At 41.8% G+C, this 27,292-nt stretch overlaps 1 protein-coding gene across 1 annotated transcript in view; it reads left to right on the top strand.

Moving 5' to 3' along the window:
* The window catches only part of LOC124009311 (laminin subunit gamma-1-like), a 73,340-nt gene that overhangs the window by 23,353 nt on the left and 22,695 nt on the right, over positions 1-27,292 (top strand). The window contains exons 2-5 of the mRNA XM_046320977.1: positions 16,056-16,360; positions 20,639-20,769; positions 25,940-26,109; positions 26,820-27,008. Coding sequence (XP_046176933.1) covers positions 16,056-16,360; positions 20,639-20,769; positions 25,940-26,109; positions 26,820-27,008 — 795 coding nt within the window. The remainder of the gene's footprint in view (positions 1-16,055; positions 16,361-20,638; positions 20,770-25,939; positions 26,110-26,819; positions 27,009-27,292) is intronic.

Genomic DNA, 27,292 nt, shown 5'->3' with positions numbered 1-27,292 from the left:
AACCTAAGGCTGTGATAAATAAACTTGACAAACTTGGTTTAGAGCTTATTCTCACTACAAGAGCTTGCCCAGAGATGTAGATAAAATACTCTCGGCTAGACCTTATACTGTAATATAAACTTACAAACTTTCATGTAGCACACAACACTCTCCCATCAGTTGCCCCCCTCCAAGCAGGGCAGTGTACTTTTGAATTGTGTGGTTGAGCCCGATGCTCCTACAGTAAAAATAGTTTATAGCAGAGCAATGTTTTTGTAAAAGCTGACTTTTTGAATAGACATTTTCCTGTAATGTAGCCCGAAGAGCCATCTACCTATGGTTCAGCTAATGTTAGCTAATGCCAGCATTCAGCTAACTAGTAGCTAGCTATTATGATGTAGCTCAGGAGAATGCAGACATTGTTTTGTTTAACAAGCTCTGTACTATACTATGAATGACATTATGATAACTTTACTGTACTTTTATATTCATGTGAGTGGGATAAACGTACATGTTTCATAATGTTACTAGCTAGCAGTAGCCAGCTGTGTTATTGTCTTGCAAGCTAAATTGAATGGGTGTAGCTATGAATGAGAAAATAAACTTCTTTTTTTTTTGTCTGCTAGTGAATCGTTGCATTATTCAAAAGTGTAATATGGTTTGGTTTAGAGGTCGACCGATTATGATTTTTCAACGCCAATACCGATTATTGGAGGACCAAAAAAAGCCGATTTTGAGTGTGTGTGTGTGTGTGTGTGTGTGTGTGTGTGTGTGTGTGTGTGTGTGTGTGTGTGTGTGTGTGTGTGTGTGTGTGTGTGTGTGTGTGTGTGTGTGTGTGTGCGTGTGTGTGTATATATATATACTTGTAATAATGACAATTACAACAATACTGAATGAGCAATTAACACTTTAAAAAAAACTTTAGCCTAATATATTACATCAATAAAATCAATTTAGTCACAAATAAAAAATGAAACATGTTCAATTTGGTTTAAATAATGCAAAAACAAAGTGTTGGAGAAGAAAGTAAAAGTGCAATATGTGCCATGTAAAAAAGCTAATGTTTAAGTTCCTTGCTCCTTTTAATGTGAGTCTTCAATATTCCCAGGTAAAGTTTTAGGTTGTAGTTATTATAGGACTATTTCTCTTTATATAATTTGTATTTCACATACCTTTGACTATTGGATGTTCTAATAGGTACTTTAGTATTGCCAGCCTAATCTCGGCAGTTGATAGGCTTGAAGTCATAAAAGAGCTGCTGGCAAACGCAGTAAAGTGCTGTTTGAACGAATGCTTACGAGCCTGCTGTTGCCTACCACCGCTCAGACTGCTCTATCAAATCATAGACTTAATTATAATATAATAACACACAGAAATACGAGCCTTGGGTCATTAATATGGTCCAATCCGGAAATCCGTTCTGTATTTTATCTAACGGTTGGCATCCATAAGTCTAAATATTGCTGTTATATTGCACAACCTTCAATGTTATGTCATAATTACGTAAAATTCTGGCAAATTAGTTCGCAACGAGCCAGGCGGCCCAACTGTTGCATATACCCTGATGAACGCAAGAGAAGTGACACAAGTTCCCTAGTTTAATATTGCCTGCTAACATTTATTTTAACTAAATATGCAAGTTTAAAAATGTATATTTCTGTGTATTGATTTTAAGAAAGGCATTGATGTTTATGTTAAGGTACATTCGTGCAACGATTGTGCTTTTTTTCGCAAATGCGCTTTTGTTAAATCAACTCTCGTTTGGCGAAGTTGGCTGTCTTTGTTCGGAAGAAATAGTCTTCACACAGTTCGCAACGAGCCAGGCGGCCCGAACGGCTGCATATACCCTGACTCTGTTGCACAGAACGCAAGAGAAGTGCCGATTTAATCGGTCGACCTCTAGTTTGGTTGCCTTATTTTCCCCCATGATGAAATCTGGGAGGGGACTGTGGATCTGTCTCCATCCGTTCGTTCGTACACTAACGTTCAAAAGTTTGGGGTCACTTGGGGTCACACAGTTTGGGGTCACACAAATGTCAATGTTTTTGAAAGGAAAGCTACTTTTTTTGTCCATTTTTTAAAAATACATCAACTTGATCAGAAATACAGTGTATACCTTTTTCATGTTGTAAATGACTATTGTAGCTGGAAACGGTTTATTTTTAATTGAATATCTACATAGGCGTACAGAGGCCCATTATCAGCAACCATCACTCCTGTGTTCCAATTGCACATTGTGTTAGCTAATCCAAGTTTATAATTTTAAAAGGCTAATTTATTATTTAAAACTGTTAGCACACCTGAAAACTGTTCTTCGGATTGAAGATGCAATAAAACGGGCGTTATTTAGACTAGTTGAGTATATGGAGCATCAACATTTGTGGGTTCGATTACAGGCTCAAAATAGCCAGAAACTAATACATTTCTTCTGAAACTCGTCAGTCTATTCTTGTTCTGAGAAATGAAGGCTATTCCGTGCAAGAAATTGGCAAGAAACTGAAGATCTTGTGCAACGCTGTGTACTTCTCCCTTCACAGAACAGCGCAAACTGGCCCTAACCAGAATAGAAAGAGGAGTGGGAGGCCCCGCTGTACAACTGAGCAAGAGGACAAGTACATTAGTGTCTAGTTTGAGAAACAGACGCATAAGTCCTCAAATGCCAGCGTCATTAAATAGTACCCGCAAAACACCAGTCTCAACGTCAACAGTGAGGAGGCGCCTCCGGGATGCTGGCCTTTTTAGGTAGAGTTGCAAAGAAAAGGCCATATCTCAGACTGGCCAATAAAACTAAAAGATTAAGACTGGAAAAAGAACACAGACACTGGATATAGGAACTCTGCCTAGAAAGCCAGAATTCCGGAGTCGCCTCTTCGCTATTGATGTTGAGACTGGTGTTTTGCAGTTACTATTTAATGAAGCTGCCAGTTGAGGACTTGTGAGGCGTCTGTTTCTGGCCATTTTGAGCCTGTAATCGAACCCACAAAAGCTGATGATCCATATACTCAACTAGTCTAGAAGGCCAGTTTTATTGCTGCTTTAATTAGAACAACAGTTTTCAGCTGTGCTAACATAATTGCAAAAGGGTTTTCTAATGATCAATTAGCCTTGTAAAATTATTAACTTGGATTAGCTAACACAATGTGTCATTGGAACACAGGAGTGATGGTTGCTGATTTTGGGCCTCTGTACGCCTATGTAGATATTCCATTAAAAAATCTGCCGTTTCCAGCAACAATAGTCATTTACAACATTAACAATGTCTACATTGTATTTCTGATCAATTTGATGTTATTTTAATGTGCAAAAAATGTGCTTTTCTTTCAAAAACAAAGACATTTCTAAATAACCCAACACTGAACGGTAGTGTTTGTTAGTCACAAACGGCACTGACCGATTTTGACGAAACTTGGGTGAATGATGCGTCTTGCCATAGAGATCCAGTAATTACAAAATTCCACCTATTGACCCAAGGCTGGAGCTATAGTGTGTGTGAATAACTCATTTCAGTTAATTCCTATCTCAATTGCCTTGTTTAATAGTGTAATATGTTTTAGATTATTTATTTTTTAAATATATAGATATATAATTGTCATATCCTTACTGGCTTTGTGGCTGTTTTTTGTAGCGTTTTTTTTAATGATAAGTTAGGAGCTGAAGAGTAAATGTCACGTTGCCAGCCACAACGAAAGGTAAGGTAAGGATATCATGTAAATTTTGAAATCTAAATCTATTCGGAAATCCATTCCTAAGACTCTCTTCCAACCCACTGACCTCCGAAAAGTCAAATAGGAAGTGCACTCGAACTGCATGGGGGGGCCAGGTCGTTTGAGAAATTTTGATTTTGTCTGTGCCCAGGAAATGATTAAATGCCTAAGGGAGTGGATTTTCTATTATTATAGACAGTGTGCGTCTGTGAAAGAGATGTATTACACAGGCATGCAGACTCTTGCAGGGTAATTTTAGCCTGTTCTGAGTGATGATCCCCTTGTGGTTGGGGGGGAAAAGCAAGGTAAATGTGAATTCTTCTTTCAAGGCACTCGGCAAAGGGGAGAAAAGGGATAATTATGGGTCAGGTGTCAGATGTGAAATGATTTATACATAGCTAGTCCAGTTAGAAACGTAATACTTGTACCCTTTTGTAGTTGCTTTGCTCAAGACATTTTTTCAAGCTGTATGTGATAATTGTATAGTTGATGGGAGATAATACAGAAGACCTCCAACCTTTGTTGTTCATTTTGGAGAAACCCAAAGTTACTCATGCCCATCCCTGGTTTCATAATATCGAGAGAGAGAGAGAACACCCCCCCCCCAATGCAAAAACATCAGTTTGATAAAGACAGCATATTTTCATCAGAATCATTAAGAATAAGGGAAAAGTACATTAAGTGTCTAGTTTAAGAAGCAGACTCCTCACAAGTCCTCAACTGACAGCTTCATTAAACAGTACCCCGCGAAACACCGCTCTCAACTTCAACAGTCAAGAGGCGACTCCGGAATTCTGGCCTTCTAGGCAGAGTTCCTATATCCAGTGTCTGTGTGCTTTTGCTCGTCTTAATCTTTTAGTTTTATTGGCTAGTCTGAGATATGGCTTTTTCTTTGCAACTCTGCCTAGAATATGCCAGCATCCCGGAGTCGCCTCTTCACTGTTGACATTGAGACTGGTGTTTTGCAGGGTACTGTTTAATGAAGCTGCCATTTGAGGACTTGTGAGGTGTCTGTTTCTCACTCTAACTAATATTGTAATTATAGAACGCTTGTGGATTTATATTAAGATCAAAGTGGAAACATCGTTGTCATCAACATTGTTGCCTGTGCTCCATTGACCATGCAGACTGAACGAAAGTGTCTGGTGGTCAAGGAACCTGAAATGTGCTCCTTTAGTGACTGGGTAGGTCTAGGTCTGTGTGGAAAGCGACATGGAGAGAGAGCGGAGAGGGATGACTTAAGTAGCGGAGTAAACAATAAAAATTGACATTACACACTGTGTATTAAATTTAACAAACCAAACATTCAAATGCCGTTATAGGAGGTAAAATAAAATCCCAAAGTGGTCCACGCATAAATACTGTGTGTGTGTGTGTGTGTATATAGTCAAATATGGTATACCGTCCAGCCCTAAAATGACATGGCCTCCACAATCACCTGACCTCAACCCAATTGAGATGGTTTGGGATGAAAACAGCATTTTTGTCATCAATGTTGTTGCGTGTTCAGCATTGACCATGCAGACTGAACGCAAGTGTCTAGGGGTCAAGGAACAACAAAACTCACTACTTGAGTGACAGGGGGCGGGGCTAGGTCTGTGTTAAGAGGCATGGAGAGGGACCTAATAGAGATGACTCAAGTAGTGTAGGAAACTATAAAAATGGACGTTACTCACGGCGTATCACATTTAACAAAACATTCAAATACCGTTATAAAAGGTAAGATAAAAACTCAAACTGGTCTGTGCATCAATATCGGTATATCGTTAAATACAGTATACCGCCCAGCCCTGTGTGACAGTTTTCTTTTTCTATCGGAGAACAAGCCATTCCAACAAAGGACATTCATTCCATGACTCCCTTTTCAAATATATATATTCTTCCCTTTTTGAGTAATTTAGGCCTACAAAACCCATACAGCCCCATACAGTTAATGATTGAATCCATATTTTTGTATGGTTAATATTAGGCCAGGTGGATGTAGTTTGACACCTTTATCGGTGTAAATGTTTTATTGATAACAGCAGGCCTGGAACGACAGGCCTGTATAAAGCAGAGAGGATTTCCTGCTACAACTCCCACCCAGAGGCAGTGTGTAGTATGCTATTTGCGGAGGAGGGCCGGACATGAGGTTTGGCCTGACTTCAGTAACTGTATATGCAGCTGTTACATGTCTGACATGCATGTTAAAACATGAGTCTGGGAAAACTGTTTTAAATACTGTAAAACTGTTATCTTTTGACTGACTTCGACATAGGTGGGTTTAATAGAGAGAGTTTTTGAGAGCCTTTCCATCTACCAGAAGACTACTGCTAGACCTATCATTAGAATCACTATATTTTTCCTGTTCCTTAATTGTTTGAAACCTGGATGCTTTACTTCATATTATGAGGCATGTCTTATCTTGCTTCAAAGTAGCCTATAGCCAAAATCCCACCACAGAAATGTAGAGGCAATTATTTTATGTAGACTTCTTCATTGTGTGCTCTCCTATTCTATTGGTTTTCTTTCAACATTCTTTAATTGTCTAGCAGTCAAAGGCATTATCCTAATCAGATTAGCAGCCCATGATAGTTGTTTCTTTCAATCCCCCTCTTCATAACAGATATTTTAAATCTGTAAAACCACTCGCATGTGCTGTGCACATTTTAGAATGGTGTTTTCCGGCAAATTGCATTTTGGAACATCCATGGCCTACTGCCATGGGTACATTGCTGCGCCTAAAATGTGAAGAAATAGTTTATCAACATTTTCATGCTAAATATTCCGATCTGTTCCATCAACCCTATTAATTGATACGGCGTGTACCTCCACTACACTATGATACGTATCAGTTGGGATTAAGAAGTGAGTATAACAATGTCCACTGAAAAATAAGTGGGTACACCTGTATATACTCTCCACTACACCACTGACTGGCACACTTTTGGAATACATTTTTGTTTTTGAAGTGCTTTTTCAAGTTGATCTTTAACTATGAGGCTCGCTATACAAGTGAAGACATGCCGTTGAGGAGTGAAGCAGAACCCCTTACCACTGCTGTCATCCTCTAGATCAGATCCTCCACAATTTATTTCAATATTTTATGAGCCTAATTCTCTACACTACTACACTGCTGTAAATTCTCTGCTTGTAGAGTAGAAGCGGAAATCAATATCACAAACGTGTCACTTGCCCCCTGTCTGCCCTTACGTGAGCAACTTAAAGAGAACTGCAGAGGTGTGCAACTTTGCTGCCAGGTGTGCCTTTTATCAGTTGGTTTGTTTAAAAAAAAGTATTGAATGTTTTTCCATTTACACTTTGGCATACTTCTTAATTATTTAATATTCATTATGCTCAGCTTCCCATGTCGCCTACCCAGTTTAAAGATAAAATCTTATCAATTGTGATTGGAATTTGAACAAGGAAACAAAGCACTAGCATAACCTTTCCCACTTACACACATTTTTACACTTGCATAGTACAAGCAGGTTTTTTGTTTTTAAGCTTTGACAATCCAAATGTTTCAAGAGGGCCAAAATGAACCACATAGTAACTTACAAATCCTCGGGCAGTCTCACTGCATACCACCAACATGTGTGTTGTTATATGGTGCAGAAAAGCCCGACGTTATTACCGGTTTGGCTTTCTTTTTTTAGAAATGGATGTCTTTCAAATGTCTGTCAACTGGTTTTTTAAGGTCCAATGCAGCTGTTGTAATCTCAGTAGCAAATGTAATTTCTGGGTAACAATTAAGTACTTTAGGGTGATTGTTTTCAATTAAAATGATCAAAAGCCTCTTAGCAAAGGGCAATTTCTCAAGCAATAATTTTGCTAGGACTGTCTGGGAGTGGTCTGGGTGGGGAGGGGAAAACTGAAAATAAGCTGTTATTGGTAGAGAGGTTTGGAACTTTGTTATTGGTCTATTGACTAATTTACTGAATGATGATGTCACCATGGAAGGCCAAATCTCCATCCAAAACAGGCTGAAATTTCAGGTGGACTTTTCAAGTAGCTCTTACACTAAAAGAGCATTTATAATTTTCACAGTATTATTACAACTAGGGTTGGGCAGTATCCAGATACCTTCATACTATTCCTGTACCATACAGGGGTATACGGTATTACCGGCAGTGCACAAAAGGGGCACTATGACTTTATGCTAACAAATGCCAACAAAGTACTAGCGAATTCCCATATTGGATGCTAGCTAAATGCTAACAAGCGAACATAAACTAAATGCAAAGACAGACAACCCAGCTCAGAAAGTTACACAACTATCTCAAAAGGCTGCTCACACTTGATCCAGGAGGGTATTGATTGTCTCTGCTGTAACCAGGAGGTTTGATCTTGCAAGATAGTCACCTATAGCTAGCAAGTTAGCAAACCAAAGAGATTTACAGACAGTGAGTGAGTATTCATCAGACCCCTGTAGGTGGCCAATTCAATGCGGTGCTATAAAATGAGATACATTACTCATACTCAATCAGTCATTTTTTTGTTAACCTTCGTTTTCCCTAAGGCATTAGTTATACCCATGTAATACATGTGTTGTTCTGAGTCTAGATACATTTGTTGTTCTGTAAATTGCCTATTCCATGGTAGATTTTCATAAAGCCACAGAAATTGTTTGAGGACTTGTCCCCAACTACAGTATTCAGAGAAAAGCCTGGGAGGGCGGTGTAGCAACACTGTGAGCAAGTTGTCCCTGCTGTGTCCTTTTTGAGATCTTTTGTCTCGATTTCATTTAGGCATGGTGGGCAAAGGGGGACACTTTTGTTTGTTCCTGTCATCCATGTGTTGTAACACCTATTGGCTGGGTGGCTTCATCTTAGGTGGCCTGAGCAATTAAAGCTTAGCCAAAGAGTCTCTGTTTTGTGACCCCCATGGATCTAGGCCTACATCGTGGACAAAATAAAACTTGTTAATCATTTTTTATTGTAACTGTTTTTTTCGGTAATACGTAACAGAAATGCCTACAGCACTTTGTTTCTGGTTTTAATCTAGTTTGATCAAGGCAGATGGACATATTTTATGTTAAACACGAGTCTGCTTGCTACCCCCATGTATTACCAAAACTTGAGGATTACCTCAATCTTCCCATGATGTAACCAACCCCACATTATTCCTTAGTCAAGGGACAGTCGCGAGTGGGACAATCACAGCCTTGCCAACACCACTAGTCGTTTTCTTTTCACACTGGTGACTAAGGAGATGAGACCCCCCCCCCAAGTCCTGAATGAATGATGGGGCAGTGTCTTTATCCATTTAAAGCAATCATTACCTCCCACCCTCCCTTGGTCACTTCCTGCTTGTCCTCCTCTGCCCTCCTTAATTGGAGACCCCATGGTGTCCCAAATAGCACCCTATTCCTGATATAGTGCATTACTTCTGACCAGGGCCATAGGGACTATATAGGGAATAGGGTGCACTATTTAGGGAATAGGGTGCCATTTGGGACGCTCCCTCAGAGAACCTCCCATCAGCCCACCCTCCGGGATACTACACTGTTGTTCAGTATTCTCAACAATGGTCCACCACGATTAGACTACCTCCGTCGTGTGAGGATGTGCTTCGATTTTAATCTCCTCACCACCAATCTGTGCCTGCAGGCTGCTGTGTTTACTGCTAAAGCAGGGGAGGAGATTGAATTGATAGGAACAGCATTCCACTATCATGTGAAGAATTGCTTTTAAGTAGAAATAGGCCTAGATTTGTCCTTAAAGATTGCTACTCAATTGATTTTAGGCTAGAACTAGGCTATTGTTTTTCATTGAGCTGTTTTAAGAAGTAGGCTTATCAAATGTAACTAGAAATGCAAACATGTAGCCCAAGTCATTTGAGTATGGAACACATTGAAACGTGCTTAGATATTTACAAGAATATGAATGTTTGTCAACAGTATTACAGGTTTTACTGTAATACATGTTCCTAATACCAGCCAAGGCTCATTCCCAATACTGGCCATTGTCCCTCCCCCTCGTTTTCAAGTGTTCCTCGTGGGGGAGTGGAACTTAAATGGAGCAACTAGTGGTAAGGCGAGCTATATAACCCTACGGAATGGACATCACTACATCACTCACTTACATTTGCTTCCTTCCTAGTATTTTTTTGAGCAACTTCCCAGTCATGGGTCGCAGAGCTTTATTGGAATGTTGGGTACCACTTGCCAGCAAGTCAGCAACTTGATTCACTTTGTTTGGAGGGCCAATTAATGTGCTGAAAAGGCACTACACTTCACTCAAAGTTGAATCGGGACACCACTCCCACTCAAGGGGGCAGGGTTCCGGTCTAGAAGCAGTTTTGACTGCTCCTACAGCCTTGCTTGGGTACTGCAGTTTAACTGACACCCATTCCAAATCAAATTTTATTGGTCACGTACACATATTTAGCAGATGTTATTGCGGTAGTAGTGTCTAACAATTCACAACAATACACACATCTAAAAGTAAAATATAGAAAAACTAGGACGAGCAATGTCGACGTGGCATTGACTAAACTACAGTAGAATAGAATACAGTATATAAACAGTATACATCCCTGCCAGCCAAACCCTCCCCTAACCCGGACGATGCTGGGCCAATTGTGCTCCACCCCGTGGGTTTCCCGGTCGCGGCCGGCTGCGACAGAGCCTGGACTCGAATTTGAAAATTCCTAATTAGACACTTTAGTCATCACCTGCGTGCACAAAACATCCATTTTAATTATTTAAGTAATTGTCGCTGAGGCTGATTTTTATTTTAAAACTCATAGCTGAAGATCCTAATGTTCTGTTCATCCAATATCTGCCATGTTTTTGGATGATGTGATGAAGTAGTCGCTCCTCCCTGTGTGCGCAGAGTGCTAGTGTCCATGTGAGGTTGGGCCGTGTAAACCAGATGCAACCCGGATATAGACGGTCCATGAATCGACGTATGCCAATCTGAGTAGATTATGTTCAAAATAACGGTCGGTCATCTTGGATGCAGTCTCCAGTTTTACCTCAGTGCCCCCACACCATGCGGCTCACGGGATCGCGCAAAACAGCCCTGGCTTACTTTAGGCCAACCTGGTTTCTTCTGCATCAGACCGTGTTTGAAAGATGTGAGCATGGCAACCTATTCATGTTTGTCAGTCATTTTCAAAATGGTTAAACCTGTTGTCCCTTGGGATTCCAACTGTCAAGAATATTTGAATTGAGGTACAAGGTACAACAGTTGTATCACCAGTGGCAATGATTCCACTGTTTGGTGGAAATAAAGAGCTGTCAGCCTATTGGCATCATTGTGATGTTTCTTAAAATGTTGGGAAAGCACCTCTTTCTGACAGGGAGGGGGCTCCCAATGAATCACTGGACCTGCAGGAAACAGTTTATTTTAGCGATCAGCCGCGTGAGGGGGGGGGGTCTTTTCACCCTTCTGACAGTTTTCATTGAGGCAGTTCGTAACGTGTTATCTGCTCTTCAGATGATGAACTTGGGCACATTCCTCAGATTCCTCAATTGTAATGTTTCCCTCCCCCATCCTTTCCAAATAAAAAGTTCAATTTGTTCCGCTTTTTATCCTGGTAAGTTTTACTTGTCAGACTCTGACCCAACATGGCACCTGTTAGAGAAAAGGAAAATGTCCCTAATGCTGTTTGGCCTTTTCTTTTCTGCTGTGGAATTCAGAAGCACACGGTCATCTCTCATGCAGCTCATGCTTACATTGACGGGGGGTTGTGTATACACTTGAGGCGTAGGCTACTTGTTGTGTCAGCACACAAGCAAGGGATATTTGATATTAATGAATTAGCCCTATAGGTTACAATTAGCCCTACAATTAGCCCTATGATCCTGTGATCATATTACATTACATTTAAGTCATTTAGCAGACGCTCTTATCAGCGAGGTCTATTGGATTAAGCCCTGAAGTGAATTGATCGCAGTGAGTTTATGGTCATTGCTGTATCCTATCCCAAAGTCTGTTCGTGTATTGGTTCAGCCCGTGGGAGTGTTGCGTTAAACAGATGTTCTACATATCTCCTGAGCAGATGGAGAAAATTGTGTGTGTGGGGGGGGTGAAGTGGACATGCCCACATGTTAAATGTCAAAGTGGTCATTGTTTATCTCCTATGTAAAGAATGCAATGAGGTCATGGGAGGAAATTTAATTGGACCATGCTGTGGCTCGAGGCCTTCCCCTGGAATTAACCCACACCCCACAACAACCCGTAATCCCCCACCACCTAGATATTTCCTGCTGCTCACCCCCGGGCTGTGCTCTACTGGGTGTAAGGGGATGGAAGGAATGCAAGCAAGAGGCAAAACATCCCAGCAAATCCTCTAAAAGGTGCAAATAAGAGCACACCTTAAAATTAGCATGTAGAGGGAAAGAAAGATTTTCCCCTCGTCAATAGGATTCGCTCCGTGTACATTGTTAAGATTTTATGTCTCAGCTATTTCTACTAATTTGGCTGAACTAATGGGGGGTTTTCTAATGATTTTATGGAATAATTAGGCCTTTCATAAGATGAGGGCTTGAATAATCAGAGTTATCAGCCAGACAAAAGGGTGAAAACCACCATCTCCATATTTGCTCCCCGGGAGGAGTTGGAGAGGTAACGGCGTATGCAGAGATTGATTGAGAGATTTGGTGGGACTGAGCCTTTTCTCCCAGGAAGACACACCGACTTTAGGTACCATTTTCTCGTACAGCCTCGCTCTGGTTGCTAAAACACTCAGCCTGAAGCCATCAGCTTTGTTTGTTGACGCCCTTTGTGGGATATCAGTTAAACCTTATCCCAAACCCAATCACTAATAATCTGTTTCACCACCTTTCCTCTGAGACAACAAAGGTGTGTTGAAAGACCCTTCATCAAATAGCCAACAGCAAAACATACCACCTTTTATTTAACCCAAGGATGTCTACAATACGTTCAAAGGAATTTGACGTGAAAATAACGTGCCTCGTCTCAAGGGAAGCCACCATATCATGGCTACTTTTTAAATGACTAGCCTTTAACCGCATACTTTACATTATGAATTCTGTGTAATAAATTGCTAAGACCAAGGACAAAAAGTTCTGTCTGTTGGCTGATTGGGCACTCACGTAGGCTAGATTGTGAATTAATGGTGTGGGAGTCTTCCTCCCTTGACTGTAATGTTCTCAAGGAAGGATCTCTACTGTGCTAAAATATATTTGAGACTCTTCTGTGCTAAAATAGATTTATGAGACTTTTCTGTGCTAAAATAGATTTATGAGATTGTCTTTGGGAAAAGCAATATTTTCTTCTTCGACCGTTCACTGCTTTTGAGCATAGAAATTGCCTATGTGATTAACTGGCCGTGAGCTCGGCAAAGATATTTGAACGTTTTGACAGTGACTTTATGATATGAATTTACTACCTTTTCAAAGACCCCCTGCTCACCCCCTGGAATATCCCCCTTGGTAGTTATCTACATAAATGTCCTGAATCTGTTGTTCGAAGAACGTTGGTCTTTTCATTGGGTTCTTGTTTTGTGTTCAACGGGTAGGCCTATCAAATTGAACTAGAAATGCATGTCCAAGCTTGCTGTGGTGACACACATCGTGTTCTAATGACATGTTAGAGACCCTAGGAAACCACAGTGTGGCTTGTCAGAATGTTTGGGAATGTAAATGTGCATTTCGCGCTTACTCCTAAAACAGCCGAATGCATCTTTGATCGTCGGAATAGATGTTATATAAGCTGCATTTGTATGCGCAGAATTTACTTGTAAATACACGAGTCGCTGAATATTACATTTAATCTTCAAAGTATGTTTTAAAAAGTCCTTGTTCAGTTCTTGCCATTAAACAATTGTAAGCCACTAAAGACAGGTAGGAATTCTCAGATTCAATCAATGCCTCATTTGTTGTTCTTCTGCAGAACTTTTGAAGATAATTGCTGATCAGACGATCCACTTTTAGGAACAGTCACAAGCTTTCTCTCACATTTCAACAATAAATATTTGCCTCCCAACAGACTATTTCCCCAAACTGTGTTCTCCCTCAAGTCTTTCTCTGGTTCTCGTCAGCCCTCCACTTCGCTGGCGTCACTCTGCCGAGCGGAAGCACATTCCAGCCAGTTCCCTCTCAACCTCCCCTCCCCCAATCACCACCACCATGTCACAGCCTCACTCAACTAGAACATGTTTGAGGAGTGGACAGGTGCACACATGGCTGAAGTCCCCTCCTTTAGTTCTCTGCTGTAACTCACAAGAGTGGCTTATAATGTAAAGCCTTACTAAGGTGGGTGTCCTGAAAAGTGTTTCATGGGGTTAGTGTCTTAACAATGGTAGGGTTTAAGCCCGGGTTAACCAATACCAGTTAATTGAGTATTAGGCTACAGCATCAGAGTTCTGGAGATTTCTTTCAGGCTAATTCTTGTGTACAGTACAGCTCTTCCGAAGCTCATCATGTGTCATGGTGGCTGATGTGGAAGGAGTTTTGTAGATTGTAAATCTGACAACTCTCCACCCTAGCCGACCCCCCCCCCCCCCCCCACTGTTGCTAATGTGGAAAAACGACCCCATAGTTAACCGACTTGTATCTTCGTCTTTATCTTGCGTCTTTTTAAGCCTTTTCTTTAATACTTTCTTGTGGAGGAACACAAGGGGTCCCCACAGCCTGCCCTTTGTTTGCGTTCTCCGACTGTACTATTATTTTGCTGCTCAATACACCGATTGTTCTGTAAGGAAAGACGGAATTCCTCTTGGTTTTATGCAAGACAGCTCTGGGCCAGAAAACTTGGTAAATCCATGGAGCAATGCCATTCATGAATTTCAAATAAAGCTACTCTCCTGTCGAAGTCTCCTTCGGATTAGTTGAGACATAAATGGGTTTCTAACAACTGAAAATGGTGTTTAGTCAACATTTTAAGTGCATCAGCTCTAACATAACTGTAATTGCATTAAAGACGTGCAATATTTAACTACAATTAGACAAAACAAATTGTAAAGACTGAATTGTCAGCTATTCCTGCTCAGTATTGTTGGTTATTACATTATTGAAATGACAGATTCAAAGGGCGTATTTTCATGGCCCTTCGCTCATTATCTTCAGGACGAGCCTTGCCTGTGAACTAGACTACTAATCTCTAGTGACTGCCTGACCACCTGTATTCAGTGTTGAGGCTTTGTCTCCACTGAGTGGGCTCCTCTGTTGGGTTGACGAGGGGCCCTTTGTTGTTTGCCCCTATGCGTGCCACTTCATTGCTGCGCCAACAGATGCTGTTTGTCTTGTTTGCGAGGATGTGGGGAGGTTTTAGAAATTAGATGTCAATGATAGTCTGTTCCCAGTATGATTTCCCTGCTGCTCCAACCCTCTTAAGATGTGCTTGTTAACAGAATTTCACATTCAGTTATTTTGGTGTCATGCCTGCGCATTGTAATGGAAGTGACTAGTGGAAAAAGTAGATAAATTAGTTGTAAATGGTCAGAATTGGTTGAGCTTGAAGTTATTTATGCCTGTTGCACTTTGATTTTAGATTTTTTCCCCCATGTTTTAATTAGCATCTTTCTCAGTGTGCAGCTGAACTTCTTTCTACTTGGATAGATTTATAAGGAGAAATTGAACATGAGCTAATGGATCTAAACGCAAATAATCTACATAACTGTATTACGGTTTTAATTTCATTCTAAAATAATTCTGTGTGTTGAAGCAGACCTGTTGAAATCCACACCTAGTTTAGTGACTCACGGCCCAGTTGAGGTCAAATTTGTACCAGTCCTGTTTGAGTAGGAGACTCACACAGGGCCAAAGCAGGCACTCCAGAACATAGCATTTTTTACAGTTCACTTTAATTGCAATGTAATGTATTGCGTTCACGACAACCAGCTCACACCCTGCAGTAAAATACATATTGCTTTCAGATAAACCTTGAACCACAAAGCCTGTTGGGCTAAGAGGTCCCTCAAGTAAGGAAGTTCATTGTCATGGTGACTGCAACATCATGCATAAACACTTACTCGGAAGGAAATTAACAGATTGAGAAATTTATATTATCTGTGAGCTACATGTCTTCACCTATATTTATGCCACAATAGTTCCTGTATGTATGTTTGTTTTTGCAGCTCTGTTTAGAGAGCAATTTCTTTGCTAAAGCAAACTGTACCCCCTGTAGCCATATTGCCATTTCTTTAAACAAATGTCTCCCCATAACATTTCTCCAAGCTCTTAGCAGATATATTTTGGTGTTCATCCCCCGACAACTCCTAGCCTGCTCAGACATGCCAAATAGGTTTTTGAAAAGGCCCTCTAGTATTACTGGAGGACACTGGAGACCTTCGGAAATCCTCCTTTGTCTTGCCTTAAACCAACAATGCATCTGGAAAAGACTTGTTATAAACTGTGACTTTTAGTGACTGATTTAGCTTTTGGTATCAGTTATCTCATGTTTCTTTTTGGTTCTTCAGGCAAGGCATTTGACATCACTTACGTGCGACTCAAGTTCCACACCAGCCGCCCAGAGAGCTTCGCCATCTACAAGCGCACAAGTGAGGATGGACCATGGACGCCCTACCAGTACTACAGTGGTTCCTGTGAGAAGACCTACCAGAAGTTCAACAGAGGCTTCATCCGCACCGGAGAGGACGAACAGCAGGCCCTCTGCACAGACGAGTTCAGTGACATCTCACCCTTGACCGGAGGAAACGTGGCCTTCTCCACCCTCGAGGGCCGACCCAGTGCTTACAACTTTGACAACAGCCCAGTTCTTCAGGTAAAGAAAAAAACTCAGCTGTTTTATAGCATTTGAGAAACCTTGATAAAATAACTGTGTGATCGTCTCTAATACTGTATGTTCAAGCTCAGTTCTACAGGTAAAAAAATGCCTGTGTTTTTATAGTGTTCAAGAGATCTTGATATAGGAACTTTGTGATGCTTCTTGTTCCAGCTCCAGATGTGTGATATCCCATACTGGTTCCAGCTCCAGATGTGTGATATCCCATACTGGTGTGTCCCTGGGTGGCTGTTAATATTTTGTTTTATTTTTCCAGGGCTGTCTGAGGCACAGAGTTAGTAGTACATCTTATATCAGTAGCGTTGAAGAAATCAATGATGTGGAAGAGCAGGTGGACATAGTAACGTAAAGTTGGCCCGTAGACTTGAGATATTTTGGCATGGACATATGTGCTGTTGGCAGGCATGCCCAGTGGAAGGGAGTAGCTCACTAGTTCAGGTGGGAAAGTGTGAGAGCCTGACCAGTGCCAAGTGTTGCAACAGGTTGCTAGGTGACGCCTCCAGATTTCCCACTACAGTACTGATTGAATTTGGCTCTGAAGAGGCACAGCTGGAAATGTTAGTTGCGCATTGCTTTCAGCAAGTGAGAATTTTGTGTTTCCAGATGAAGCCCAGGGAGTCTTCTAGCCTACATCGTACTTTAAGCCCAAATGACTCCAGTAAGATTTTATAGCCTAACCATTAGGTTATAAACTACTTTATTTGTTGCATGCACCATGCCGAATACAACAGTTTTACAACAGACGTTTACCATGAAATGCTTACTTACGAGCCCTTTCCCAACAACGCGGAATTAAATATTAACAACATTGATAGTAATAATGTGGCTATATACAAGGAGTACCAGTACTTAGTCAATGTGCAGGGGAACGAGGTAGTTGAGGAAACATGTAGGTAGGGGTAAAGTGACTAGGCAATCAGGATAGATAATAAACAGAGTAGCAGCGGCGTGTATGTGTTGGAGTGTCTGTGTAAGGATGTGTGAGTGTGTGGGTAGAGTCCAGTGAGTGTGCATAGTCAGTGCAAAACGGGGTCAATGCAAATAGTCCGGGTAGCCATTTGATTAACCGTTCAGCAGTCTCATGGCTTAGGGGTAGAAACTGTTCAGGAACCTTTTGGTCCCAGACTTTGTGCTCTGGTACCGCTTTCTGTGCGGTAGCAGAGTGAACAGTCTATGGCTTGGGTGGCTGGGGTCATTGATCTTGCTATTTTTCACCTGTGTGGAATACCCAAACTTTTCATACTGAATACTCTACCTCGAACAAATTAATACATTTAGCTCTGGCACTATACACTTCCATACGTTACATATTTATACCCAAGCCCAGGACTCTTTGGAAGGGATACCTTTCTCAGGTGTCACAGGGCTACGTTGCATGGAGAGTTTATTTGTTAAGTGGAGCCGCTAGGTAATATTTGAATAACTGTTAAAGATTCTTTAATATGGGATAGCAAACATTTTCGTACAACAATATCAACCAAAATGTTTTCACACGGACTCACTCTGTATATAGAAAATATAGCCCACAGGTGTATCAAGTAGAGGTTGACCGAATAATCTAAATGGCTGTATTTTTGGACACCGATTTGGCCGATAAAAAAAAAAATATATATTTTTACACTTTTATTTAACTAGGCAAATCAGTTAACAACACATTCTTATTTTCAATGACGGCCTAGGAAGAGTGGGTTAACTGCCTGTTCAGTGGCAGAACGACAGATTTTTACCTTGTCAGCTCCGGGATTCAATCTTGCGACCTTACAGTTAACTAGTCCAACGCTTTAACCACCTGCCTCTCATTGCACTCCACAAGGAGCCTGCCTGTTACGCGAATGCAGTAAGAAGCCAAGGTAAGTTGCTAGCTAGCATTAAACTTATCTTATAAAAAACAATCAATCAATCATAATCACTAGTTAACTACACATGGTTGTTGATATTACTCGTTTATCTAGCGTGATCTGTGTTTCATATAATCGATGCAACGCAGGGGGATGATTTAACAAAAGAGCATTTGCGTAAAAAGCACAATCGTTGCACGACTGGACCTAATCATAAACACCAATGGTTGGATTTTCTTAAAATCAATACACAGAAGTAGATTTTTAAACCTGCATATTTAGCTAAAATAAATCAAAGTTAGCAGGCAATATTAACCAGGTGAAATTGTTATTTCTCTTGCGTTCATTGCACGCAGTCAGGGTATATGCAACAGTTTGGGCCGCCTGGCTCATTGCGAACTAATTTGCCAGAATTTTACGTAATAATGACATACATTGCACAACCTTCAATGTTAACAGCAATTTTTAGACTTATGGATGCCACCCGTTCCAGTTCCGTAATTCACTGAAATGTTAAACGTTTTGTTTTCGAAATGATAGTTTCCGGATTCGACCATATTAATGACCAAAGGCTCGTATTTCTATGTCTTATGTTATAATTAAGTCTATGATCTGATATTTTATAGAGCAGTCTGACTGAGCGATGGTAGGCAGCAGCAGGCTCGTATGCATTCGTTTACACAGCACCTTCCTGCGTTCTGCCAGCAGCTCTTCCATGTGCTTCAAGCATTGCGCTGTTTATGACTTCAAGCCTATCAACTCCCGAGATTAGGCTGGTGTAACCGATGTGAAATGGCTAGCTAATTAGCGTGGTGCGCGCTAATAGCATTTCAAACGTCACTCGCTCTGAGACTTGGAGTGGTTATTCCCCTTGCTCTGCATGGGTAACGCTGCTTCGAGGGTGGCTGTTTCGAGCCCAGGTAGGGGCGAGGAGAGGGACGGAAGCTATACCGTTGCACTGGCAATACTAAAGTGCCTATAAGAACATCCAATAGTCAAATGTTAATGAAATACAAATGGTATAGAGGGAAATAGTTCTATAAATACTATAACTACAACCAAAAACCTCTTACCTTGGAATATTGAAGTCTCATGTTAAAAGGAACCACCAGCATTCATATGTTCTCATGTTCTGAGCAAGGAACTTAAACGTTAGCTTTTTTACATGGCACATATTGCACTTTTACTTTCTTCTCCAACACTTTTGTTTTTGCATTAATTAAACCAAATTGAACATGCTTCATTATTTGTTTGAGGCTAAATGGATTTTTATTGATGTATTATATTAAGTTAAAATAAGTGTTCATTCAGTAATGTTGTAATTTTCGTTATTACAAATAAATAAAACAAATTTGCCGGTTAATCGGTATCGCCTTTTTTTTGGTCCTCCATTAATCAGTATTGCTATCGCCGTTGGAAAATCATAATCGGTCGACCTCTAGTCTCAAGATAATTAACTGGGGGGGAAATGATATTTTCATCCAGCTTTAAATATCTGCCTGGATACAATTGGTATTGTATCCAGTGCCAGTGAAGTCAATAAAATAGTCGACCAGGAGAGCCATTGGCCCCGTGCCTGAGGCAGACGGAACCTGCTTTGACTCATGGCTGCCCTATGGATGTGTCTTCTAGTAGAGTTAGGCTATAAGTGGCAAAACATTGGAGCTGTTATCAGCAAAAACTCTATCCTGAAATATGTTTTAAATGTAAATGTAAATTAGTCTGCTGGTAGTAGTTAGACTCCCAATAATTCTGCAGAATGTTTGTTGGCAAATAATGTTGCACGTGCAAGCGAGATGATACACACTTGACTTGGCTGCGTTTACAACTCCTCTTCAGAAATATTCAGAACATTGTGTTACAATGTTAAATGTAAAACAGACTATTTATTATAAACCTCCATTTGTGAACAGGATAGACTTTAATTTTTTTTTTTTTTTTTTTTTTTACAGATGTTATGGTTTCCAACTTTCTTGGTAATACTCCTTGTGCGATCTTCCAGTGCTCACTCCAGATATGTCCTCTGCTGCTGTAATTCTAAGCAAGCAAACAAAAGGCTTTCAATATGTTGTTCTGATTCTGGGACCAGTCTGATTCCATGAGAATTTCTGAGGTTTAGATTAGTTTTGCTGTATTTATTTTCCTCTTCTAAACAGCTGCACTAGTACCAGGGATAGGGTTTTGTCTCCCATTTGAAATAGAAACTTTCAACAGGATAAGAATTAGTTTCAAGTCAAACACACCTATCGTGCAACTCACTTTGGAATCTTCAACCCTCTCTCCCTTTTCTCGTCCGTCAAGCAAAGTTGTAAATGAATAACTCTCCAAACATATTTAGCAGGCAAAGCCTGGCACACACATTTGTGGAGTCTGACCTGGCTGTGTTTTAACACTGTCTATTTGTCTTTTTTCTTTTCAGGAATGGGTGACAGCCACAGATATCAAAGTGACCCTGAACAGGCTCAACACATTTGGAGATGAAGTTTTCAATGATCCCAAGGTCCTAAAGTCCTATTACTACGCTGTCTCAGACTTTGCAGTGGGAGGAAGGTGAGAGCCGTTCCCTCAGCTTTATGCTATCTTCCAACAACTGTTGTCAGCATCCACTGCCTGGCTTTTCCCTTCTTCACATTTTTTTTTATTTGACCAATGCCATTGTTTTTGTCTCTTCTAGAAATTATAACATAAATGTAAAAATAGCAACAAATCATATTATATTCCTTTAAAGGAGGAGGCCAAATCAAATGTATTTATATAGCCCATTGTACATCAGCGGATATCTCAAAGTGCTGTACAGAAACCCAGCCTAAAACCCCAAACAGCAAGCAATGCAGGTGTAGAAGCACGGTGGCTAGGAAAAACTCCCTAGAAAGGCCAAAACCAAGGAAGAAACCTAGAGAGGAACCAGGCTATGAGGGGTGGCCAGTCTTCTTCTGTCTGGGCCGGGTGGAGATTATAACAGAACATGGTGTTCATTACATTTACATTTAAGTCATTTAGCAGACGCTCTTATCCAGAGCGACTTACAAATGGTCATAAATGACCAGCATGGTCAAATAATAATAATCACAGTAGTTGTCGAGGATGCAGCAAGTCAGCACCTCAGGAGTAATTGTCAGTTGGCTTTTCATAGCCGATCATTAAGAGTATCTCTACCGCTCCTGCTGTCTCTACAGAGTTGAAAACAGCAGGTCTGGGACAAGGTAGCACGTCCGGTGAACAGGTCAGGATTCCATAGCCGCAGGCAGAACAGTTCAAACTGGAGCAGCAGCACAGCCAGGTGGACTGGGGACAGCAAGGAGTTATCATGCCAGGTAGTCCTGAGGCATGGTCCTAGGGCTCAGGTCCTCCGAGAGAAAGAGAGAATTAGAGAGAGCATACTTAAATTCACACAGGACACCGGATAAGACAGGAGAAGTACTCCAGATATAACAAACTGACCCTAGCCCCCCGACACACAAACTACTGCAGCATAAATACTGGAGGCTGAGACAGGAGGGGTCAGGAAACTGTGGACCCATCCGATGATACCCCCAAACAGGGCCAAACAGGAAGGATATAACACCACCCATTTTGCCAAAGCACAGCCCCCACACCACTAGAGTGATATCTTCAACCACCAATTTACCATCCTGAGACAAGGCCGAGTATAGCCCACAAAGATCTCCGCCACGGCACAACCCAAGGGGGGGCGCCAACCCAGAAAGGAAGATCACATCAGTAACTCAACCCACTCAAGTGACGCACCCCTCCTAGGGATGGCATGAAAGAGCACCAGTAAGCCAGATGTTGACTCAGCCCCTGTTATAGGGTTAGAGGCAGAGAATCCCAGTGGAAAGAGGGGAACCGGCCAGGCAGAGACCGCAAGGGCGGTTTGTTGCTCCAGAGCCTTTCCGTTCACCTTCACACTCCTGGGCCAGACTACACTCAATCATATGACCCACTGAAGAGATGAGTCTTCAATAAAGACTTAAAGGTTGAGACCGAGTGTGCGTCTCTGACATGGGTAGGCAGACCATTCCATAAAAAGGGAGCTCTATAGGAGAAAGCCCTGCCTCCAGCTGTTTGCTTAGAAATTCTAGGGACAATTAGGAGGCCTGCATTTTGTGAACGTAGCGTATGCGTAGGCATGTACGGCAGAACCAAATCAGAAAGATAGGTAGGAGCAAGCCCATGTAATGCTTTGTAGGTTAGCAGTAAAACCTTAATCAGCCCTTGCCTTAACAGGAAGCCAGTGTAGGGAGGCTAGCACTGGAGTCGTATGATAATCTTTTTTGGTTCTAGTCAGGATTCTAGCAGCCGTATTTAGCACTAATTGAAGTTTATTTAGTGCTTTATCCGTGTAGCCGGAAAGTAGAGCATTGCTGTAGTCTAACCTAGAAGTAACAAAAGCATGGATTATTTTTTATGCATCATTTTTGGACAGAAAGTTTCTGATTTTTGCAATGTTACGTAGATTGAAAAAAGCTGTCCTTGAAACAATCTTGATATGTTTGTCAAAAGAGAGATCAGGGTCCCGAGTAACACCGAGGTCCTTCACAGTTTTATTTGAGACGACTGTGCAACCATCAAGATTAATTGTCAGATTCAACAGAAGATCTCTTTGTTTCTTGGGACCTAGAACAAGCATCTCTGTTTTGTCCGAGTTTAAAAGTCAAAAGTTTGCAGCCATCCACTTCCTTATGTCTGAAACACAGGTTTCTAGCGAGTGCCATTTTGGGGCTTCACCATGTTTCATTGAAATGTACAGCTGCGTGTCATCCGCATAGCAGTAAAAGTTAACATTATGTTTTCGAATGACATCGCCAAGAGGTCAAATGTATAGTGAAAACAATAGTGGACAGGCCCTGTCTATTATTCACACACGCAGTTTTCTCTAGTGCGTATTCACTCTATACGTTTTTGGTATGAAGACCTGGAATAACTGCAAGAATAGGAATCGCTCTGTTGGATTGAAGAAAACAACATTCATTATCAAACCTCAGGTGCTGACAACAAAGATGTTTTTGCCTGGGTGTTGAGTCATTCATCTAAAGTAGTGGAATCTGTTGACTTCAGATCAACTTCACATCACAAATGTGGCCAGCCACATTTTACATTGTGTGGGTTCATTCTCAGTGGCTCGTCAGAGAATCCAAAAAAACAATCCCTCCCAAATTCAGAACTGAAAAGTCAGAAGAGAATAGGGGATCAGACACGTATTAAACAAGTGTTAAACTGCCCCATTGCCGGTGCAGTGTCTTTTCACCTCAATCTGTTTGAAATATGGAGCAGATTTCCATTACTCAGCTGCATTCTTTGCATTCCTGCCTGCGAGTGCTGGATTACAGTGCACGGAGACTGGAATGGGGCAGGCCCCAATATGACGGCAGAGATGAGTCCAAGGACCATGCCGGGCCAAGCTTGGGTGTAGTAGGTCTACTCTCTACCTGTCAGGGCACCAAGTTCACTGTCCACCAGTCAGCGACGTCATCACATCCACCAGCTATATATTATCATTACATTACATTTAAGTCATTTAGCAGACGCTCTTATCCAGAGCGACTTACAAATTGGTGCATTCACCTTATGACATCCAGTGGAACAGTCACTTTACAATAGTGCAACTAAATCTTTTAAGGGGGGTGAGAAGGATTACTTTATCCTATCCTAGGTATTCCTTAAAGAGGTGGGGTTTCAGGTGTCTCCGGAAGGTGGTGATTGACTCCGCTGTCCTGGCGTCGTGAGGGAGTTTGTTCCACCATTGGGGGGCCAGAGCAGCGAACAGTTTTGACTGGGCTGAGCGGGAACTGTACTTCCTCAGTGGTAGGGAGGCGAGCAGGCCAGAGGTGGATGAACGCAGTGCCCTTGTTTGGGTGTAGGGCCTGATCAGAGCCTGGAGGTACTGAGGTGCCGTTCCCCTCACAGCTCCGTAGGCAAGCACCAGGGTCTTGTAGCGCATGCGAGCTTCAACTGGAAGCCAGTGGAGAGAGTGGAGGAGCGGGGTGACGTTAGAGAACTTGGGAAGGTTGAACACCAGACGGGCTGCGGCGTTCTGGATGAGTTGTAGGGGTTTAATGGCACAGGCAGGGAGCCCAGCCAACAGCGAGTTGCAGTAATCCAGACGGGAGATGACAAGTGCCTGGATTAGGACCTGCGCCGCTTCCTGTGTGAGGCAGGGTCGTATTCTGCGGATGTTGTAGAGCATGAACCTACAGGAACGGGCCACCGCCTTGATGTTAGTTGAGAACGACAGGGTGTTGTCCAGGATCACGCCAAGGTTCTTAGCGCTCTGGGAGGAGGACACAATGGAGTTGTCAACCGTGATGGCGAGATCATGGAACGGGCAGTCCTTCCCCGGGAGGAAGAGCAGCTGAGTAAGAAATGGATTTGACTGATATTACACATACTACAAAATGGAAAAGAGCGTGAGGGAGGTTGGCTTTGTTTTTCTAGATGAACAAACCGCCTATTAGTCTCAATAGGCCCCTAGTGCTATAGTATCTTCCTTCCTGTTGTCACTTTTTCCACACTTCGCTGCCAAGTAACACCTGAAACAATACCCAAAGGTTGCTGCCATGCATTTCTTCTCTTGTTCGGAGGGGGTCTGTTGAAGTGTCTCGGGTGGAGAAGGTGGATCCTTTCTGAATTGGGTAAACGCCATGGAGTTATCATGGCAAATAAAACTCCCTGTGCCAACATTGATTTGACTAATGATGTATTTGAGGATGGATCAAGGATGGATCGAATGACATGTATTTGTGATTCCCAACAACACACACTTAAAGTAATGAGACTCAAACATAATGTAAGCTACAAATAGTGGTGTTTTTTTGATAGATCAAATCAAACGTTTACTGGTACTCCCTATATGTAGCTCCACGTTGATCTGGTACTGGTACTCCCTGTATGTAGCTTCCTTCTTGGGTATTTTATTTTTTAAACTCTCTTTTGTTGTTCGTAAGCAAGCATTTCACTGTAAAGTCTACCTACACATGTTGTATTCAGGGCATGTGATAGATAACATTTGATTTTGTAGAATGTTTACAGTATGATTGATTTATCAAAATGAAGCCTGTTCTCTACCAGTAGTAAAGTGACTTGTTATAGCAAGTTGGAGTCAACGTTTGCTGCTATCTGTCATGCTAATATGGATGGATGAACACCTATTTGTAGATTACTGTAAATATACTCCAGTGTTTTCCCTGTAGGGAGACGATGAGGTGCAAGCAGTGGCTGTGCTCTCATTCGTGCTACTGCTCACTCAGATTGCTAGTAATATAGGTTTTAACTTGGCACTCTGATCTTAAAGGGATAGTGCGAGATTTTGGCAATTTAGCCAAACGCTGCTGAATGAATATAGTGGAAACACTGTAATCATGCTACTATCCTGTGCTGACAGGTCATCGACTCATATGATTACACTGAAAATAAGTGCCATTGATATACAGTATGGTTGGACTATTAGACTGCTTAACCAAGTAATCACGTCCATTAAAATCAATAACTGAGTTCCATTTAATGCTTATGGTCAGGTCCTCTTAAGACCAGTGCAAAGGACCATATTCATAAAGGTCTCTGAGTAGGAGTGCTGATCTAGGATTAGTTTTAGCCTTTTACATCATAATGAATAAGATGACATAGACAGCGGGGACTTGATCCTCTTACTCTGAGGCACAGATGTTTGAGTTGTGCATTATAACTCTCACGGTGACTAACAGACTGTTCTGCGCTGTTCCAGGTGCAAGTGCAACGGCCATGCGAGTGAGTGTGTGAAAAACAACGGTTTCGACAAGCCGGTTTGCAACTGCAAGCACAACACAGAGGGTGATGACTGCAATGTGTGCAAGCCGTTCTACAACGACCGTCCCTGGAGGCGAGCTACAGCCAATAACCCCAACGAGTGTCTGAGTAAGTGCTGTCCCAAATGGCACCCTATTCCCTATGTAGTGCGCTACTTTTGACCAGAATCCTATGGGCCCTGGTCAAAAGTAGTGCACTACATAGAGAATATGATGTATTTTGGGACACAGCCCAAGAGATGAGTGTCTGCATAAGTCCCATAGCAAGAGATCCTTCCTGTTTCTGTGCAGGCCAGGCCGGACAGACATTCATATCATACCCCAAATGTGTGACTAATCCTGTTCAGAACAGTCCACACCACACTTCTCACGCCCACACTGCCTCAATCTGCTCCAGGCCACATAATCTGTCTCCTAAAACCAAACTTTGCCAGCAGACCACTTAGGGAAAAGTATGCCTGATATGGAAAATGTGCCAAATGAAATTACCTACCCTTAACTGCAGGGAAGGTTCAGTATGAAATGTGCTACTATGTAGCTCTACCACCTCCTTCCCCATATACAGTAAGCACCTCTACATTGAACCCATCCATGCATTGTCCTTAAAACTGTATGGGATAAACTAATGGCTAGTTTACCAAAGCCTGGTATGGAAAATGTGCTTTTATCTTTCCCACTCTTAAATCCAGCGGTTTAAAATCACATTAGTCTGTAGTTGTACTGCTCTCTCCCCGGATACACATACATTGATCCCACCCACACATTGTCCTATACATTTGTATGGGATAAGCTAATATCTACTTTTTCTGGTGGTCCCAGAGTGCAACTGTAATGGCAAGAGTGCAGAGTGCTACTTCGACCCTGAGCTGTACCGTGCCACCGGCCATGGAGGACACTGTCGCAACTGTGCCGACAACACTGACGGGCCCAACTGCGAGCGCTGCCTGGACAATCACTACAGAGACCGATCCGGCAACCGCTGCCTGCCCTGCAGCTGCAACTCAGTGGGTGAGTGTCTGGACCATACCATTGCGTATTTACTGTTACTATTGGGGTAAAAAGAGGGTTGCTTCCCAATTGGTACATGATTCCCTATATAGTGCAGTACTTTTGACAGGAGCCGTACAGTTCAGTATTTGGGACATAGGGTGCCATTTGGGTCGCAGACTTACTGTTTCTATTGGGGTAAGAAGATAAGTACAGCATGAAGCCAGGCTTTGTTGTAAAGTGACTGCCCTTGTCGTTATATTGGATTGAGCAACGAACCACAAGTTTTAATGTATCATTAAATA

The sequence above is a fragment of the Oncorhynchus gorbuscha genome, linkage group LG22 (genome assembly GCF_021184085.1).
Source record: "Oncorhynchus gorbuscha isolate QuinsamMale2020 ecotype Even-year linkage group LG22, OgorEven_v1.0, whole genome shotgun sequence".
Lineage (NCBI taxonomy): Eukaryota > Metazoa > Chordata > Actinopteri > Salmoniformes > Salmonidae > Oncorhynchus > Oncorhynchus gorbuscha.
This window is presented reverse-complemented; position numbering and strand designations above follow the sequence as displayed.